This window comes from Nyctereutes procyonoides, unplaced genomic scaffold (assembly GCF_905146905.1).
Source record: "Nyctereutes procyonoides isolate TBG_1078 unplaced genomic scaffold, NYPRO_anot_genome, whole genome shotgun sequence".
NCBI classification, from domain to species: domain Eukaryota; kingdom Metazoa; phylum Chordata; class Mammalia; order Carnivora; family Canidae; genus Nyctereutes; species Nyctereutes procyonoides.
Window position 1 is genome coordinate 77302758 of NW_026575126.1, and position 16156 is coordinate 77318913.

A 16156-nucleotide genomic window follows, 5' to 3' on the forward strand; every position below is an offset into this window, starting at 1 on the left:
GAATGACTATGCCAAAATGATGAGAGAGAAGATGAAACAAAGACCTGACTTTGATGATGAGTCAAAGGACACAATCTTGTGGCTATTCCCTTGCAGTAGTCTGAGATTTTGAGACTGACCCAGTGGACAAATTCCTGGGTTTCTAAAACCAATTCATAGATCAATTTAGAAACCAATTGGTTTCTAAAACCAATTCAGCCATTCAGGCTGCCCTTCGTATGCCTTTAAAACACAGTGGAGGGGATCCCTGGGTGGCTCAGCAGTTAAGCGCCTGCCTTCAGCCCAGTATGTGATTCTGGAGTTCCGGGATCGAGTCCCACCATCAGATTCCCTGCATGGAGCCTGCTTCTCCCTCTGCCTGTGTCTCTGTGTGTGTGTGTGTTTCTCACGAATAAATAAATAAAATCTTTAAAAAAAAAAACACAGTGGAAAATTTTCCGTTATCTTATCATTACCTTATTATCTCTATGTCACGTCTTTTATAATTACCCACATCTTCTTCCTGTATATAAACCCAGTCTTTGGGATCCCTGGGTGGCGCAGCGGTTTGGCGCCTGCCTTTGGCCCAGGGCGCGATCCTGGAGACCCGGGATCGAATCCCACATCGGGCTCCCGGTGCATGGAGCCTGCTTCTCCCTCTGCCTATGTCTCTGCCTCTCTCTCTCTGTGATGTGACTATCATAAATAAATAAATTAAAAATTAAAAAATAATAAAAAATAATAAAAAAATAAAAAAAATAAACCCAGTCTTTGCTTCTTCTGAAGCAACTAGATGTTATGCCTAGAGAAACTGTTTAGTAATTTCCTGTTTAATAATTAAAGTCTTAAAAATGATACATCTAAACACACTGAGGTATTCTGAGAGACGGGAAAATATTCTACTCTGAACTTTCTCAGATATTCTTCATAAAATACCCAAAGGAAAAAATTCTGCCTGTTTTCAAAATCAAGGCAAAAATACTTGGAGGGGAAGAAAAGCTGGAATAAGGAACTGAATTCAATTCACAGTTGTTGCTTTGAAGGTCTAAGAAAATTTTAAGGGAATGTGGTACGTATTTCTTTACTAAAACAGCTAAAATTTGAGTACGAGAAATCAAGGAAATGAATAGCTGGAGATTCATCATCCTTCAAATTCACCAAGAACAGTATTAGTTGGAATATTCGTACCATGACCTAGAAGCCAAATTATTATTATTATTTTATTTATTTATGATAATCACACACAGAGAGAGAGAGGCAGAGACACAGGCAGAGGGAGAAGCAGGCTCCATGCACCGGGAGCCTGACGTGGGATTCGATCCCAGGTCTCCAGGATCGCGCCCTGGGCCAAAGGCAGACGCCAAACCGCTGCGCCACCCAGGGATCCCTAGAAGCCAAATTAAAGTAAAGGAGTCCAAGGGGGGGTTTTCCTGGATGTGAATGACAAAGTCTCACATAACAGTGGCAAGAGCAGAGCTGAAGATGATATTCGCAGACAGCCAGAACCAGGACTTCAAATAGTGCCAGACTCTTTATTGGACACACTCTGCTTGCCTTACTAAGCTGGCTTTATTTCCGCCACACACTCAGGAATAGGATTCCACTAGTAGTTAAGATGTAATTACAGAATAATTGGTTAAAAGTAGTTCAAATACATAAGTCCCCCAAAGGTGAGGTGGATGGTGAGTCCTGATGGTCAGTAGCTCAAAAATCAAAGGTCCCAAGTTCACTCTTTGTCTTCCTTCTCTTCACAGTATCAGTGATATCTTTTCTCACGATCTCAAGGTGGCTGCAGCAGAGCCAAACATAATGTTCTTCCATAGCAATGTTCAAAAGCAGGAAGAGAAGGAGAAGCTTTCTTTATACAATTATTTTCTCAGAAAGTTAAATGCCTCCCAGAAAACCCTAGCAGACATCTTTTTATATAGCACTGCCTAGATAAAAATTGGCCACATGCTTATCCCATCTGTAAGAAAATCTAGAAAAATTAATATCAGGAATTTTTAGTTTATTTTTTAAGAGCTAGTTCCTACTAAGAGGAAAAGATGAAACAAGCAATCAACAATGTCTAACACTTCTACCAATCGCTCCTATGCTTTATATCAGTTCCTTCTTGCTTGCAGCCTGCTGAAGAACCTTCCTGATACATGCTCTTCCATCTGACTACTTGCTCTCTACTAGTAATGTCTATTCAGGTTTTCAACTGCATGTTCCATTCATACCTTGATCTGCTTTACAGCTTTCTCTTCAGGGTTAATAACCAGGTCTTCAAACTGTTTTCTGGCTTGACTCATGTGCCCTGAGGACTCTGCTTTTCCTATCTGTCCAGTGGCTCATAGAGGCTTCCAGTATAGATGAGCTGGCCTATCCCACCCCTACTCTAGGCTCCTGCTCAGCTTAGTGAACAATTCCATTGAGCTTCTGCCTACCAAGGAATTAGTTTGGAAAATAAGTTCTCTTTTGGTCGCTGAGTTTGAAGTCTTTGTGAGCATGTAAGTGGAGATATACAAAAGGCAGCTGGAAATAAGGAGCCTGGGGCTTAGGAGAGAAATCCACTGGGAGATACAGATTAATGGTCATCAGCAAATAAGCTGTAATCAAAGCCTCATGGGTAGATGAACTTGATCAAAGAGACTACAAAACAGAAGTCCTTAATCTGATGGGCTTTAGGAACATCTATGAATTCACTGAAATTGTGGGTAAAATTCTGTGCATCTAGTGTCTATATTTCTAGGTAGGGATCCATACATTTCATAAGATTTCAATTAGCTCTGTAAATCTAAAAAGATTAAAAACCTATGGGAGAGTGGAAGGCTAAGGCTGCACCAAGAGGGCACTGTTTATTTAAATGTGCCACAATTTTGGAATCAGAGACTATGATGGGAAAGGATATGGAATATGTTAGCATTTAATTTCCAATTTACTATCTGAGTCACAATAACCATCAAGCACATGATTTTCTATTCAAAATTGGGCAATGTGTCCCCAAAATATGTTGACTCAGACACCAATACTTCTAGGTTACCCAGAATTATATGAAAACCAGCACTTTTAGGCCTGGAGTTTCAGATTCTATACTCCAAGTCAAAATGTGAATTTCTTTCCACTCCCAGTCATAAATAAAGGGAACAATCTCCCCAGCCACCTTCTTTCTCTGGAGCCATTTTTACCTCACACTTGACAGTCAAAGATCACTTTTTAAACATTACTCTATAAACTTCACAATCATCAGTGCTGGATATATTAGCATCCGAGTTTTTGCAAGCCAACAAGCACTGAAAAAAACATAGAATTTGGGAAGCACCTGGGTGGCTCAGTAGTTGAGCATCTGCCTTTGGCTCAGGTCATGATCCTAGGGTCCTGGGATCAAGTGCTACATCGGGCTCTCCACAGGGAGCCTGTTTCTTCCTCTGCCTGTGTCTCTGCTCTCTCTTTGCTCCTCTCATGAATAAATAAATAAAATCTTAAAGACAAAGCAAAACATAAGATTTGGGTTACAAGTACAGCTACGAAACCCAAGCCCACAAAACAAAAATGTCAGCTTGTATGTATTATTGTGAAGTGCACAAAATGTAATTATAGTTCACACTTCATCTTTTTTTTCCTCAAAATTATTTGTCACTTTAGAAATAGAGATGGGGGGAAGGGTTTTTATTTTTTTTCCAGTGTGCATTCAGAAATCCTTTAAAAAGCCACAAGTGTGTATGAAACAAATTCTCTAGTCACATGGATTCAAATCATAGCATTCTTCCCAACCTACCACTCAAGTAGGCCAAGAAAATCTAGCCAGCCAACTTTCATGTAAGAAAACTACTATTGCCTGGAAATCCTCTAAATATCATTTGTACGTGTTTCTGGTTTATAAAAAAAAAAAAAAAAAACAAAACATGTCAATATTGTGCAAGGAGAAAGCTATGAATTACCAATTACCAAGAAATTATCAAGGACTATGATAATGGATGTTAGACTGATGTGTACTTCATCTTTAGCAGAATGCAATCTTTTTAAAACCTCAGAGATGGTTCATAAAAGAATATATATATATAGGCAACAACTGGGAAATGTTTAATTATATGAATCAGTGAAATCTATTAAAATTAGCAAAATTAACAAAAATAAAATTACCTATTATAAAGATAGTTCAAAAGATTAAAAAGAAATTATCGATATATCAAGCAACTTAAAAAATATCAGATACTTGGACCTGTAATTCTACTTTCAGTAGTCTAATCTTCAAAAAAAGAAACTAAAATGTATTTTGTGCAAAGATGTTCATTGTAGTGTAATTTGTCAAATAGACAATTGTAAGTAACAAAAGGAAAATGATAAAATGAATTATAAAAGATATACTACTAGGGAAATATATTTTATTTGTTCATGCATTTACTGACCTACTAATGCGTTTTAGAAAGGATTTGAGGTGGCTCAGATGGTAACATATTATGTAGCCATGAAAAATTATGTTTAAAAAGCAACATGCTCATGACTATTATAAGGAAAGGGCTACATACAAAATTGTGTGCATGTACAAAAGAAAGATCATAAAACAATGCAATCTTGACTTTGTTTAACAATATGCAAGGAAAGAGCAGAAATCCACTGAAATATTAAGAATAGTATGTGTATGGTTGGTAATGGGTGAATTTTATTCTTTTACCTTTTTGATTTTGTAAGTTATATACATCAAGCTTATATTTTATAATAAAATATCTGTATATAGTGAAATCATAGAGAATAAAGATTATTTTTTAAAAACTGCCTATATACATGATGACTTACAAGAAATTAACTATTCCTATATATAACCACTAATAAGCTGAAAAAGGAAAATTAAAGTAAGTATATATAAAAGAAAAAAATCCGCATAGAAATTACTCTCATGAAGTGTGTGTTTGTCAATTAAGGGTATCAAAATAAAGAAGAAAGAGATGATGTAAGGTTGTAGGGAGAAAAGGACCCCTAATATAAGCAAGAGAATACCCGAGAAAAACAAGGAATTTAAATCTTGAAATCAGCCTAATCAGTAAACTTATGCTCATATATTTGTGTTGCTTAAATGGCAGTTTTAGAAAAGACTGCATGTTGGGGCATCTGGGTGGTTCATCTGCCTTCACCTCAGGTCATGATCCCGGGGTCCTTGGATTGAGTCCCACATCAGGCTCCTTGCTCAGCTGGGGACCTGCTTCTCTCCCTTTGCCCCTCCCCCTGGCCTCCGCTTGTGTTCTCTCTCTCTCTCAAATAAATAAATAATAAAATTTTTATTAAAAAAAAAGAAAAGAAAAAGAAAACAAAAAGAAAAGAATTCATGTAGAGACAGAGGGAAGAATTGTGGTTGCTAGGGGCTGGAAGCAGGGGGAAAGGGTAATGAGTATGTACCTTCAGTTTAGAAAGATGATAAGAATTTGGAGATGGATAGTGGTGGCAGTGTAGGGTGATGTGAATGTACTTAATACAGAAGGAACTATACACTTAAAAATTGTCAAAATGGTAAATTTAATGCCATCTATGTTTTACCCTAATAAAAAAAGAAAATTCTTTTTTTGAAATAAATTATGCAGGAAAGGTATATATTCAGATTAGCTCTTTGAGTTTTCCAGCTTTTCTGAAACAGTATTTTATAAAGATGTGAGTAGAATTTATTTTTTTAAAAAAGCTATAATTATACTTTAACAGCAATTTTCAATCAGAGGGTAACTTATTACACCTGTTTAATAATTCTGATATAATCAGTGTTCAGTTTTCAAGTATCAAAAAATTATGCCACATTTAAACAAAGGTACCTATTTATTTAAATAGGTACTTTACTTTTAAAAGTAAAGTACCTATTAGTTTCAAAGGAAAAAAACCCTATAAGTGAAGTCACTAATAATTTTGGTGTTTCTGACAAATTTGTGGTAATCAGCTATGAGAATAAATCTCCCCAACAATAAGCACCATTCCCAGAAATTGGGCAAAAGAGATTAAAGAATTATCTCCATAATTCCTGGAAAGAGTCAGTTACCCTTAAAATGCAGTGGAAGTATTCTCATGATAAAGGATTCTACAAATAGAATTTTGCAAACTTAAATTTCTGATCATAAAACATAAGAAGCAAAATAACAAAAAAACTTTTCAGGACCCAAATCCCATATCCAGTATTCTTAATTCACTTTAAAAATATCACTTACCCTTCTAGTGTTTTCAAGGATTTTGGGATCAGGTTTTCCATAGTTAGGTGGATTGGCATATGGGTCATATCCAAGTTTGGCAAGCATGGGTGCAATCACTGCCATGTCTTGTAAAACATCTGGGGGTATCTTCCCAACCCATTTTGATAGTGCTCCCACATTGACTGGCTTGATGACTTGGTCTGTAGATCTTTCCACTCTGAAAACAATGTAATATGAATAAGTATTTATTTAGAATACCAAAAAATAATGTTAAAAGACCAATCGAAATTATTTTTGGTAACTTTAAAAACTTTAAGTGTCTGGATTATAAATCTATTGAGTAAGGGGACACTAATCAGGGGTAACACTATTTACCAGACTTCCTTTTAATGTCCTAAATTTGACAGCTATTATTGGCAACTTCGTATTTCTAGAAATAGGAAAAACGGTCAGCTGAAAACATCTGCACAAAATGGGTTAACATTTTAATTACAACATCCACAAAAAAATTAACAAAGCTAAGAATGCTTAGGAGAACAGCCAATTAACTTATTTGAAAGGCATCAAAATTAAACAAATAAATAAATAAGATGGACTGATGAATGGCTAAAGGGACAGATGGACAGATGTGTGATAAAGCAAATAGAGCAGTACATTAATTAAAAGCTAGTAGGTATAATTCTTGTATTCTTTGTGTTTGCAATCTTTCATAGTAAAATATTAGGGAGATAACAGCCAACCATAATCCACTAAGAATGCAAAATATTCATTTGTTCTATTTTTCTGTTGACTTCCTGAAGAATCTTTTCTAAAGAAGAAAAAGAAGTGCTGTTTACAATTTTCAACATTACAGAATAAATGTGTTCTATTTCTTGACCTAGAAATTTACTTTATGCTTATAGTGGTTATACTCACTATGTTTGACTAACTCATAATCTTAGGATAAAATAAATAAATATAGGGATCCCTGGGTGGCGCAGCAGTTTGGCGCCTGCCTTTGGCCCAGGGCGCGATACTGGAGACCCGGGATCGAATCCCATGTCGGGCTCCCGGTGCATGGAGCCTGCTTCTCCCTCTGCCTGTGTCTCTGCCTCTCTCTCTCTCTCTCTCTCTCTCTGTGTGTGACTATCATAAATAAATAAAAATTTTTTAAAAATAAATAAATATAAATTAAATAAACATAAAATGATACCTAGATTTAAATTGTATCAGAATTGGCAGATATTGGCCAAATGACTGCAAAACAACAGTGCTTAAGAGGGCACCTGGATGGCTCAGTCAGTTAAGCATCTGCCTTTGGCTCACGTCATGATTTCAGGGTCCTGGGATCAACCCCTGAGCCAGGCTCCCTGCTCAGTGGGGAGTATACTTCTCCCTCTCTCTTTGTCTCCTTCTCACCCCCTGCTCATATTCTGTCTCCCTCTCTCTAAAATAAATAAATCTTTAAAAAGAGTTTTATATCATAATACATAAGAAGTCATTCAAATTAGTATTCTAATAAAAGGTAAAACCCCTTTTTTAAAAGAATGTGACCGGGCAGCCCGGGTGGCTCAGTGATTTAGCTGAGCCTTCGGCCCAGGGCCTGATCCTGGAGACCCGGATTGAGTCCTACATCAGGCTCCCTGCATGGAGCCTGCTTCTCTTCCTGCCTGTGTCTCTCTGTCTCTGTCTCTGATGAATAAATAAATAAATAAATCTTTAAAAAAATAAAAAATAAAAATATGTGACCTCTCACTGCAGATAAATTATCTGATGACAACTCCCTCAAAGGGACTCCACTCCTAAACAAGAGACAAGAGAAAATAAAATGATTATTCCCCAGGATTCTATGAGACCACTATCTCCAGGTTTCCTTCCTGTCTCAATGGTCACATTTTCCCTCCCTCTTAAAAATTTCCCTAGGACACCCCAATCTACACATTCAATGCAATCCCTTATCAAAATACCATCAACATTTTTCACAGAGCTGGAACAAATACTCCTAAAATGTGTATGGAACCAGAAAAAACCTCAAGCAGCCAAAGGAATGTTTGTTGAAAAAGAAAACCAAAGCTGATGGCATCACGATTCCAGACTTCAAGCTCTATTACAAAGATGTAATCATCAAGACAATATGGTATGGGGCAAAAACAGACACACAGATCAATGGAACAAAGGAGAGAACCCAGAAATGGACCCTCAACTCAATGGTCAACTAATTTTCAACAAAGCAGGAAAGAATATCCAATGGAAAAAAGACAGTCTCTTCAACAAATGGTGTTGGGCTAATTGGACAGCTACATGCAGAAGAATGAGCCTGGATCATTTTCTTATACCATACACAAAAATGGTATGTGGGACAGGAATCCATCAAAATCCTAGAGGAGAACACAGGCAGCAACCTCTTTGATCTTAGCTGCAGAAACTTCTTGCTAGACACATCTCCAAAGGCACTGGAAAAACAAAAAGCAAAAATGAACTACTGGGACTTCATCAAGATAAAAAGCTGCACAGCAAAGGAAACAGTTGACAGGGATCCCTGGGTGGCACAGCGGTTTGGCGCCTGCCTTTGGCCCAGGGCGCGATCCTGGAGACCCGGGATGGAATCCCACGTCGGGCTCCTGGTGCATGGAGCCTGCTTCTCCCTCTGCCTGTATCTCTGCCTCTCTCTCTCTCTGTCTCTCTCTCTCTCTGTGTGTGTGTGTGACTATCATGAATAAATAAATAAAATCTTTAAAAAAAAAAAAAGAAACAGTTGACAAAACCAAAAGATAACCTGTAAAACAGGAGAAGATATCTGCAAATGTCTTATCAGATAAAGGGTTAGTATCTAAAGTCTATAAAGAATTTATCAAATTTAACACCCAAAGAACAAAAAGCCAAGTCAAGAAATGAGCAGAACACATGAACAGACATTTCTCCAAAGAAGACATACAAATGTCCAACAGACACATGAAAAAAATGTTCAACATCACTCGGCATCAGGGAAATACAACTCAAAACCACAATGAGATACCACCTCACACCAGTCAGAATGGCCAAAATTAACAACTCAGGAAACAAGAGATGCTGACAAGGATGTGAAGAAAGGGGACCCTGTTAAACTGGTACATCTACTCTGGAAAACACTATGGAGGTTCAAAAAAGTTAAAAATAGAGCTACCCGATGACCCAGCAATTGCACTACTAGGTATTTATTCAAAGGATACAAACATAGTGATTCAAAGGGGCACCTGCACCCGAATGTTCATAGCAGCAATGTCCACGTTAGCCAAACTATGGAAACAACCCAGATGTCCATCAACAGATGAATAAAGAAGATGTATATACTATATAGTATACGTAGTACACACACACACACACACACACACACACACACACACAACGGATTACTCAGCCATCCAAAAAAAAAAAAAAAAGAAATTTTAGCATTTATAATGACATGGATGAAATTAGATGGTATTACTATGAGTGAAAGAAGTCAGAAAAAGACAATTATCGGGGAATCCCTGGATGGCTCAGCGGTTTAGCGTCTGCCTTTGGCCCAGGGCGTGATCCTGGAGTCCCGGATTCGAGTCCCACACAAGGTTCCCTGGATGGAGCCTGCTTCTCCCTCTGCCTGTGTCTCTGCCTCTCTCTCTCTCTGTGTGTCTTTCATGAATAAATAAATAGATAAAATCTTAAAAAAAAAAGACAATTAGCTTATGATTTCACTCATGTGGAATTTAAGAAACAGAACAGATAAATATAGGGGAAGGGAGGGAAAAATAAAATTAAGATGAAATTAGAGAGGGAAACAAACCATAAGAGACTCTTAACTAAAGGAAACAAACTGAAGGCTGCTGGAGGGGAGGTGTGTGGGAGAGATGCGGTGACTGCGAGAAGGGCATTAAGGAGGGCCATGTGATGTGATGAGCACTGGGTATGACATGCAACTGATGAATCAATAAACTACCTCTAAAACTAATAATATACTACATGTTTAATTAATTGAGTTTAGATTTTTTAAAAAAATTTCTCCAGTACTCCATTTAACTGACTGCTTTATTTTTTTCAAAGATTTTATTTATATGGGACCCAGGAAATTTAACAAAAATCCCCCACCCCTGGACAAGCAGAGCAGGACTAACTCCATTTTATGCTGCACCCGCCACCTCCTGTATGACCCCCACATGACCTTCTTATTGTTTAAGGAGCCGCCCCACCCTAGTCAAGCTGCTGAGCACACCCTTACCGGAAATCGGCTCATAACAACGTAACCCCGCTTTGTGCCCGCCAAAACTGCGTGCCAATTCCGACCAGAGTGATAGGCCAGTTCAAATGGATACTATAGGGTAAAATGTAATTCAGTTGGCCACCTGCGTGTGGACCGACATGACTGTGCAACTTTTCTATGTGTGTTACAATCCCATTGGCCACTGGCCCCTATAAAGCTGCTACACCTCTTACCTTGGGGTCCAAGTCCCTGCTCTGCTGTGTCGGGTATACTTGGACCCAAGCTCAAGCTTGTAAATAAACCCTCGTGTGTTTGTGCTTGCATCGGTGTCAGCTCCTTGGTGGTTTCTCGGATTCGCAATCTTGGGCACAACAATTCATTCATGAGAGACACAGAGAGAGAGAGGCAGAGACATAGACAGAGGGAGAAGCAGGCTCCTCTCAGGAAGCCTGATGTGGGACTCCATCCCAGGACCCTGGGATCATGCCCTGAGCCAAAGGCAGATGCTCAACTGCTGAGCCACCCAGGCATCCCTACCCACTGCTCTTTTCACTCTAAAACTTTTTGCCTGTATGGTTTAATATTTAAAGATCTTTTTTTGACATTCTTGGTTATGGTTTAATATTTAAAGATCTTTTTTTGACATTCTTGGTTTTTCCACGACAGGTCCAGTTTATACCTATTGTCTCAGCCAGCTTCATTACTAAGAGCACATCCTACTTACTTTCATAAATGTTCAAGTTTGTATGATAAATCATATATGGTCACCCTACTTAGACACCCTATACATACCCCTCAAAACTAAGATGATCCAAAACTGGACCTTCTGCTATCTTCTGCTTAGGATCTGATCCTCTTCATGTACATCTTATATTGATACACCTATACACAGAGCAAATCCAGAAATCTCAGAAGGGCAGGGAGAAAGAACGTAAGATCGCTCCCAAGTTACCCAGTTCTATAGTCATTATCTTTGAGTGAGCCATCTCTCTTTCATTCCTACTGCCACTACCTTGGTTCATATCACCATCACTTTCACCCAGCTGATTACAAAAGCCTTCTAATCTCCCTGCATTTAGTTGGCTTCATTGACCACTGAAATATAAGGAGGGTCTATGTTTTGTAAATCTCACTATCACCAGCACCTATGACATTAACATGTGCTCAATTAATATTTATTAAGTGAATGACTAAAAGCTTTTCATGGGGAAAAAAGGCACCCCTATAAATTCAGTTTACACAAACATGCTCAAGATAAATCAAGGATCATCTTTATAAGATCAACTGACACAAGATGAACTAGTCAGAAAACATACAAATGCTAAACTGCATGATATCTTCTGTGGGGACATTAGGAATGTTAGAGAAAGGGAGTCATGTCTACAGAAATAAACGCCTCCAGAAATAAACACCTCCAATATTATAAGCAAGGCTTATAATAAATAAAGAATAACAATTTCTGCTCATTTTATATCACACACTTTGCATGTGAAATCTAATTTTTGGATCCCTAAAACTTTAAGAGAAAGATATCAGTCTCCATTTTTCAAATGTGTAAACTGAGACTCAGATAAGGTAACTGATTTATCCAGGATCACACAGTCTGGGTGGAGTGGAGTTAGAATTTGAACCATATCTGTCTAATTCTATGCTTCCCTGGAAACCTCAGCCTGTTGTTCTACACTGCATAGAGTGTGCAAATTGGTTTGCCACAATGGTAAAAATATAGGAATATACTATACATGTTATGAGTATATATAATACTCTGCTGGTAGTTTAACAACCTGATCTCCAGGGCGGGGAAAAGCCATGATTTGTTGCATTTACTGATGTCCGTGGTGTATATACCCCTACCATGGCTGATTTCAAATGACCAACATGGTGTCACCAACTGCAGTGTTGAGAAGAGATGCACAAACTGGGCTCTTGATATCCAGGGCAAGTCAACTCCAGCAGACCACTGGATATATGTGGGGCCATAATCTCCTATCTTAATTATGTAACCCCAAAATCTCTAAAAACTAAACATGTTCCTGCTTTCATTTGGCAGCAAAACATGACCTGAATTGATAGGAATCTACTTATAGTCTTTATTCTATTTGGCATAAACAATCATACTCTGATACAGAAATATTAACGTGTATGATTACACAGTAATAGCACAGAACAAACAGAAGGTATTATATGTGTTATGTACACTATATGACCAGAGATCCAAATACTTCTGAGTTCTGAAACACATCTGTGTTAGACCCTGGAGTCACACAAGATGTACAGAATCTGTACATCATGACTGGGAAGTTGGCTTTATCTTGAAAATGTTGGGAAATGATAGAAGGATTTTCATCACAGAATTGACATGATTAGGTTATCACTGATAATTATGGGTAAGGTAGATTGAGGGATGGGATAACTGGGGTTAGAAAAACTAGTAAAGATGCTAAACTACATATTGGAAATGTGGAGAAATTACTAATTCACCTAGAACAAGTGAGATGGAGATAGAAGAAAAACTCAATAGATTAAAAAAAATACTTGATAAGACTTAATAGCCAATTAGATATGGGGAGAAGGGGAAGGTGTCTAGATGAATTCAGATTTGACATGAAGGGCTCAAGATAGATAGTGTTATCATTCATTATAGTAGGTTGTATGGAAAGAAAGCATATGATGCTGTTGCTTTGTTTTGGAACAGAGAAAAAGAGATAAAATAATAATAGTCACAAAGTTACCAAAAGTCTAAAGAAAAACCGGAGTTGACTAAGAGACTGGAATATAGTATATGCTCAATAAACAACAGCTACTATTATTTTTTCATCCAGATCATATAACTAGTTCAAAAGAAAAATGAAAAGCCATTATTTATCATAAAGATAAAATTAAGTGATCCCTGGGTGGCGCAGCGGTTTGGCGCCTGCCTTTGGCCCAGGGCGCGATCCTGGAGACTCGGGATCGAATCCCACGTCGGGCTCCCAGCGCATGGAGCCTGCTTCTCCCTCTGCCTATGTCTCTGCCTCTCTCTCTCTCTCTCTCTGTATGACTATCATAAATAAATAAAATTAGGGATCCCTGGGTGGCGCAGCGGTTTGGCGCCTGCCTTTGGCCCAGGGCGCGATCCTGGAGACCCGGGATCGAATCCCACGTCGAGCTCCCGGTGCATGGAGCCTGCTTCTCCCTCTGCCTATGTCTCTGCCCCTCTCTCTCTCTCTGTGACTATCATAAATAAATAAATATTAAAAAAAATATTTAAAAAAAAAATAAATAAAATTAAAAAATATTTAAAAAAAAAGATTTAAGATAAAATTAAGAATTTAAAGTTCAATAATCTCTTGTCTGAAAGTGATAGAGAACTCTAAAATGAAAGAATTTGGAAAGGTTTTTTGTTACATAACCACTGAGTCACAAGATCCACTAAAAGCAAACGCAGTTACTATGGACTGCTAAAGGGAAGAATTTGGAAGGCCCACTGCCTAAAAATCTACTTTAAGACAGTAGTAAAGACATTTTATATTTACTGAGCATAAAATTCAAACTAAATGTTTTCTGATACCCACTATGTGCCAGGTCATGTTGGATACTAAGGAGGCAAAAATGACTGACTTGGCCATGGACTGCCTCTCAAGAAGCTCAGAGTCCAATAAGAGAGAAAAATACTCATGATTAATATGCAGCATGATAAGTATAATGACAAAAGCTAGAAACCACAAGGTGGCCCAGTCAGTTAAGTGTCTGACTCTTTATTTTGGCTCAGGTCATGATCTCAGGGTTGAAATACTGAGCCCTGCGTTGTTAGGTCCTGCACTGGGTGTAGAGTCTGCTTATGATTCTCTGTCCTCCTGCCCCTCCTCACTCTCTCTTTAAAAAATAAAAAAAAGCCAGGAACTATATAATGTGACTGCAGATGACAGAAGACATTCTTCTCCTGGAGTGGGACACAAATCAGGGCAAGCTGCCAAGTAGCCAAGGCAAGGGTTAGCAATCTATGGGTTACAAGCTAAATTCAATGCCACTGCCTGTTTTTGTCTGGGCTTCAAGCTATGAATGGCTTTTACATTTTCGAGTGGTTTTTAAGGACTCAAAAGGGTGTGTAGAGTCTGGGTGGGAGAGGAAGTGATGTCCTTCCTTATAGAAGGACCCCATCAACTTTCACATGCTGAGAGACCTGCTGCACTTAGAGAATGGAGAGCTACAACCACTTGTTTCCATAGGGTGTATGGCTGCTTTAGCTCTAGGTCAGCTGAATATTACAACAAAAGTTGTAAGCCCTGTCAAGTCAAAAATACATGGCCCTTTACAGAAAGTTTGTTGATCTCTGTTCATAAAGATACAATCATTAGAAATGAGCTTTGTTCAGAGAGCCTGATTATCTATTCTACACAACAACCTGCAGGCCAAATGAGCTCATCAAATCCCCTTTACTTCTTCAGTCTTTCCAGATAATAACCAACAGTTAGGCCTGAAGTGTGCTAGGGCATAAATTAGTTACCTTTCCAGTACCCACTAGTCTCACTGAGACCTTAAAACACAGTGCTTGCTGCACCCACAGCCCAGGCTCAGCACTGCAAGGCAAGATACCTGTGAATCTGTAGGCTCTTCCCCAGTTGTAAAGTGTCCAGGCTCCCTTCTCCCTGCAGCATTGGTAGTAGAAGGCACTGGTCCTCAAGGAATGGGGACAATGCCAAAATCTTGAATGACTGAGGTGAAAATAATCTACCATTTTAAAGACATGGATCTTACATGAGTATTAGTTAAACACTACAGCCAGGAGAACTGCCAAACCACAGGTCTGAATTATTATACACAGCAATTACAACAGGAAACCAAATTCTCTAGACTAAAGCGAGCATCTGGCCTGGAATGGACATGCAAAAAGGGAATGGGTAAGAGTACATAAACCATATGTTTATACTTATTAAACAAAAGATAAAATGCCATTAAAACTCGTGTTTTCAGAGGCGCTTGGATGGCTCAATTGATTGAGCATCCTACTCTTGATTTCAGGTCAGGTCATGATCTCAGGGTCATGAGGTCAAGCCATGCTTTGAGCTCCATTCTCAGCGGGGAGTCTGCAGCTTCTCTCTCTTTCCCTCTCTTTCCCTCTCCCTCTCCTTCTGCCCCTCCATTCGCTCATGCACTCTCTTTCTCTAAATAAATTAATAATAAATCTTTTTTTTTAAGTCATGTTTTCAAAGACTATCTCACTCTTGGCAACTTCAATTTTGTAACATTATATACACTTATTGAATCATATAAAAATGCTAACAGTGACAGTGATATGATTGTGATTTTTTCCTTATCTAACTTTTCTGTATTTTCCAATTTTCTATAATAAGCAATGTCTTTTTCAGTCCACAAAATAGTGGGATTACAAAGATCCACACAGAAGTCTAATAATTATCTCAAGCTCAACACAGTCCAAACTTAACTCCTGATCTTATCCCTAAATGGATATAAAAGCCCCCCCTCCCCCACGCAAAAGAGGGGGGCCCTCAGACTCGTAGTTGAAAACAACTCCATTCCTTTGGCTGTACATTATAAAATAAAACTGGAGCTGTCTTTTGACTACTCTCTCTCAAACTTCACATCCAATCCATCTGAAAATCTTACCAACTTCTACCTCAAAATATACCCAAATAAGATTACTTCTCATTAAATCCACAGCTACTTCCCCTTGGTCCAAGCCAGCATTATCTTTTCCCTGGATTTCTATAACATTCTAATAGTTTCCTTGCTTCTTCCTTTACATCCCTTGGTTTATTTGCAATATATACAACGAATAGTAAGATTGTGTCACTCCTCTGCTCAAAATCCTGCAACACCTCCCCAGTATTCC

At 38.3% G+C, this 16156-nt stretch overlaps 1 protein-coding gene across 1 annotated transcript in view; it reads right to left on the reverse strand.

The window, feature by feature from the left end:
• Nucleotides 1-16156, reverse strand: part of TPST1 (tyrosylprotein sulfotransferase 1) — a 142609-nt gene that overhangs the window by 43239 nt on the left and 83214 nt on the right. Inside the window, exon 3 of the mRNA XM_055339260.1 lies at nt 6147-6345. Within this exon, the coding sequence (XP_055195235.1) occupies nt 6147-6345 (199 nt within the window). The remainder of the gene's footprint in view (nt 1-6146; nt 6346-16156) is intronic.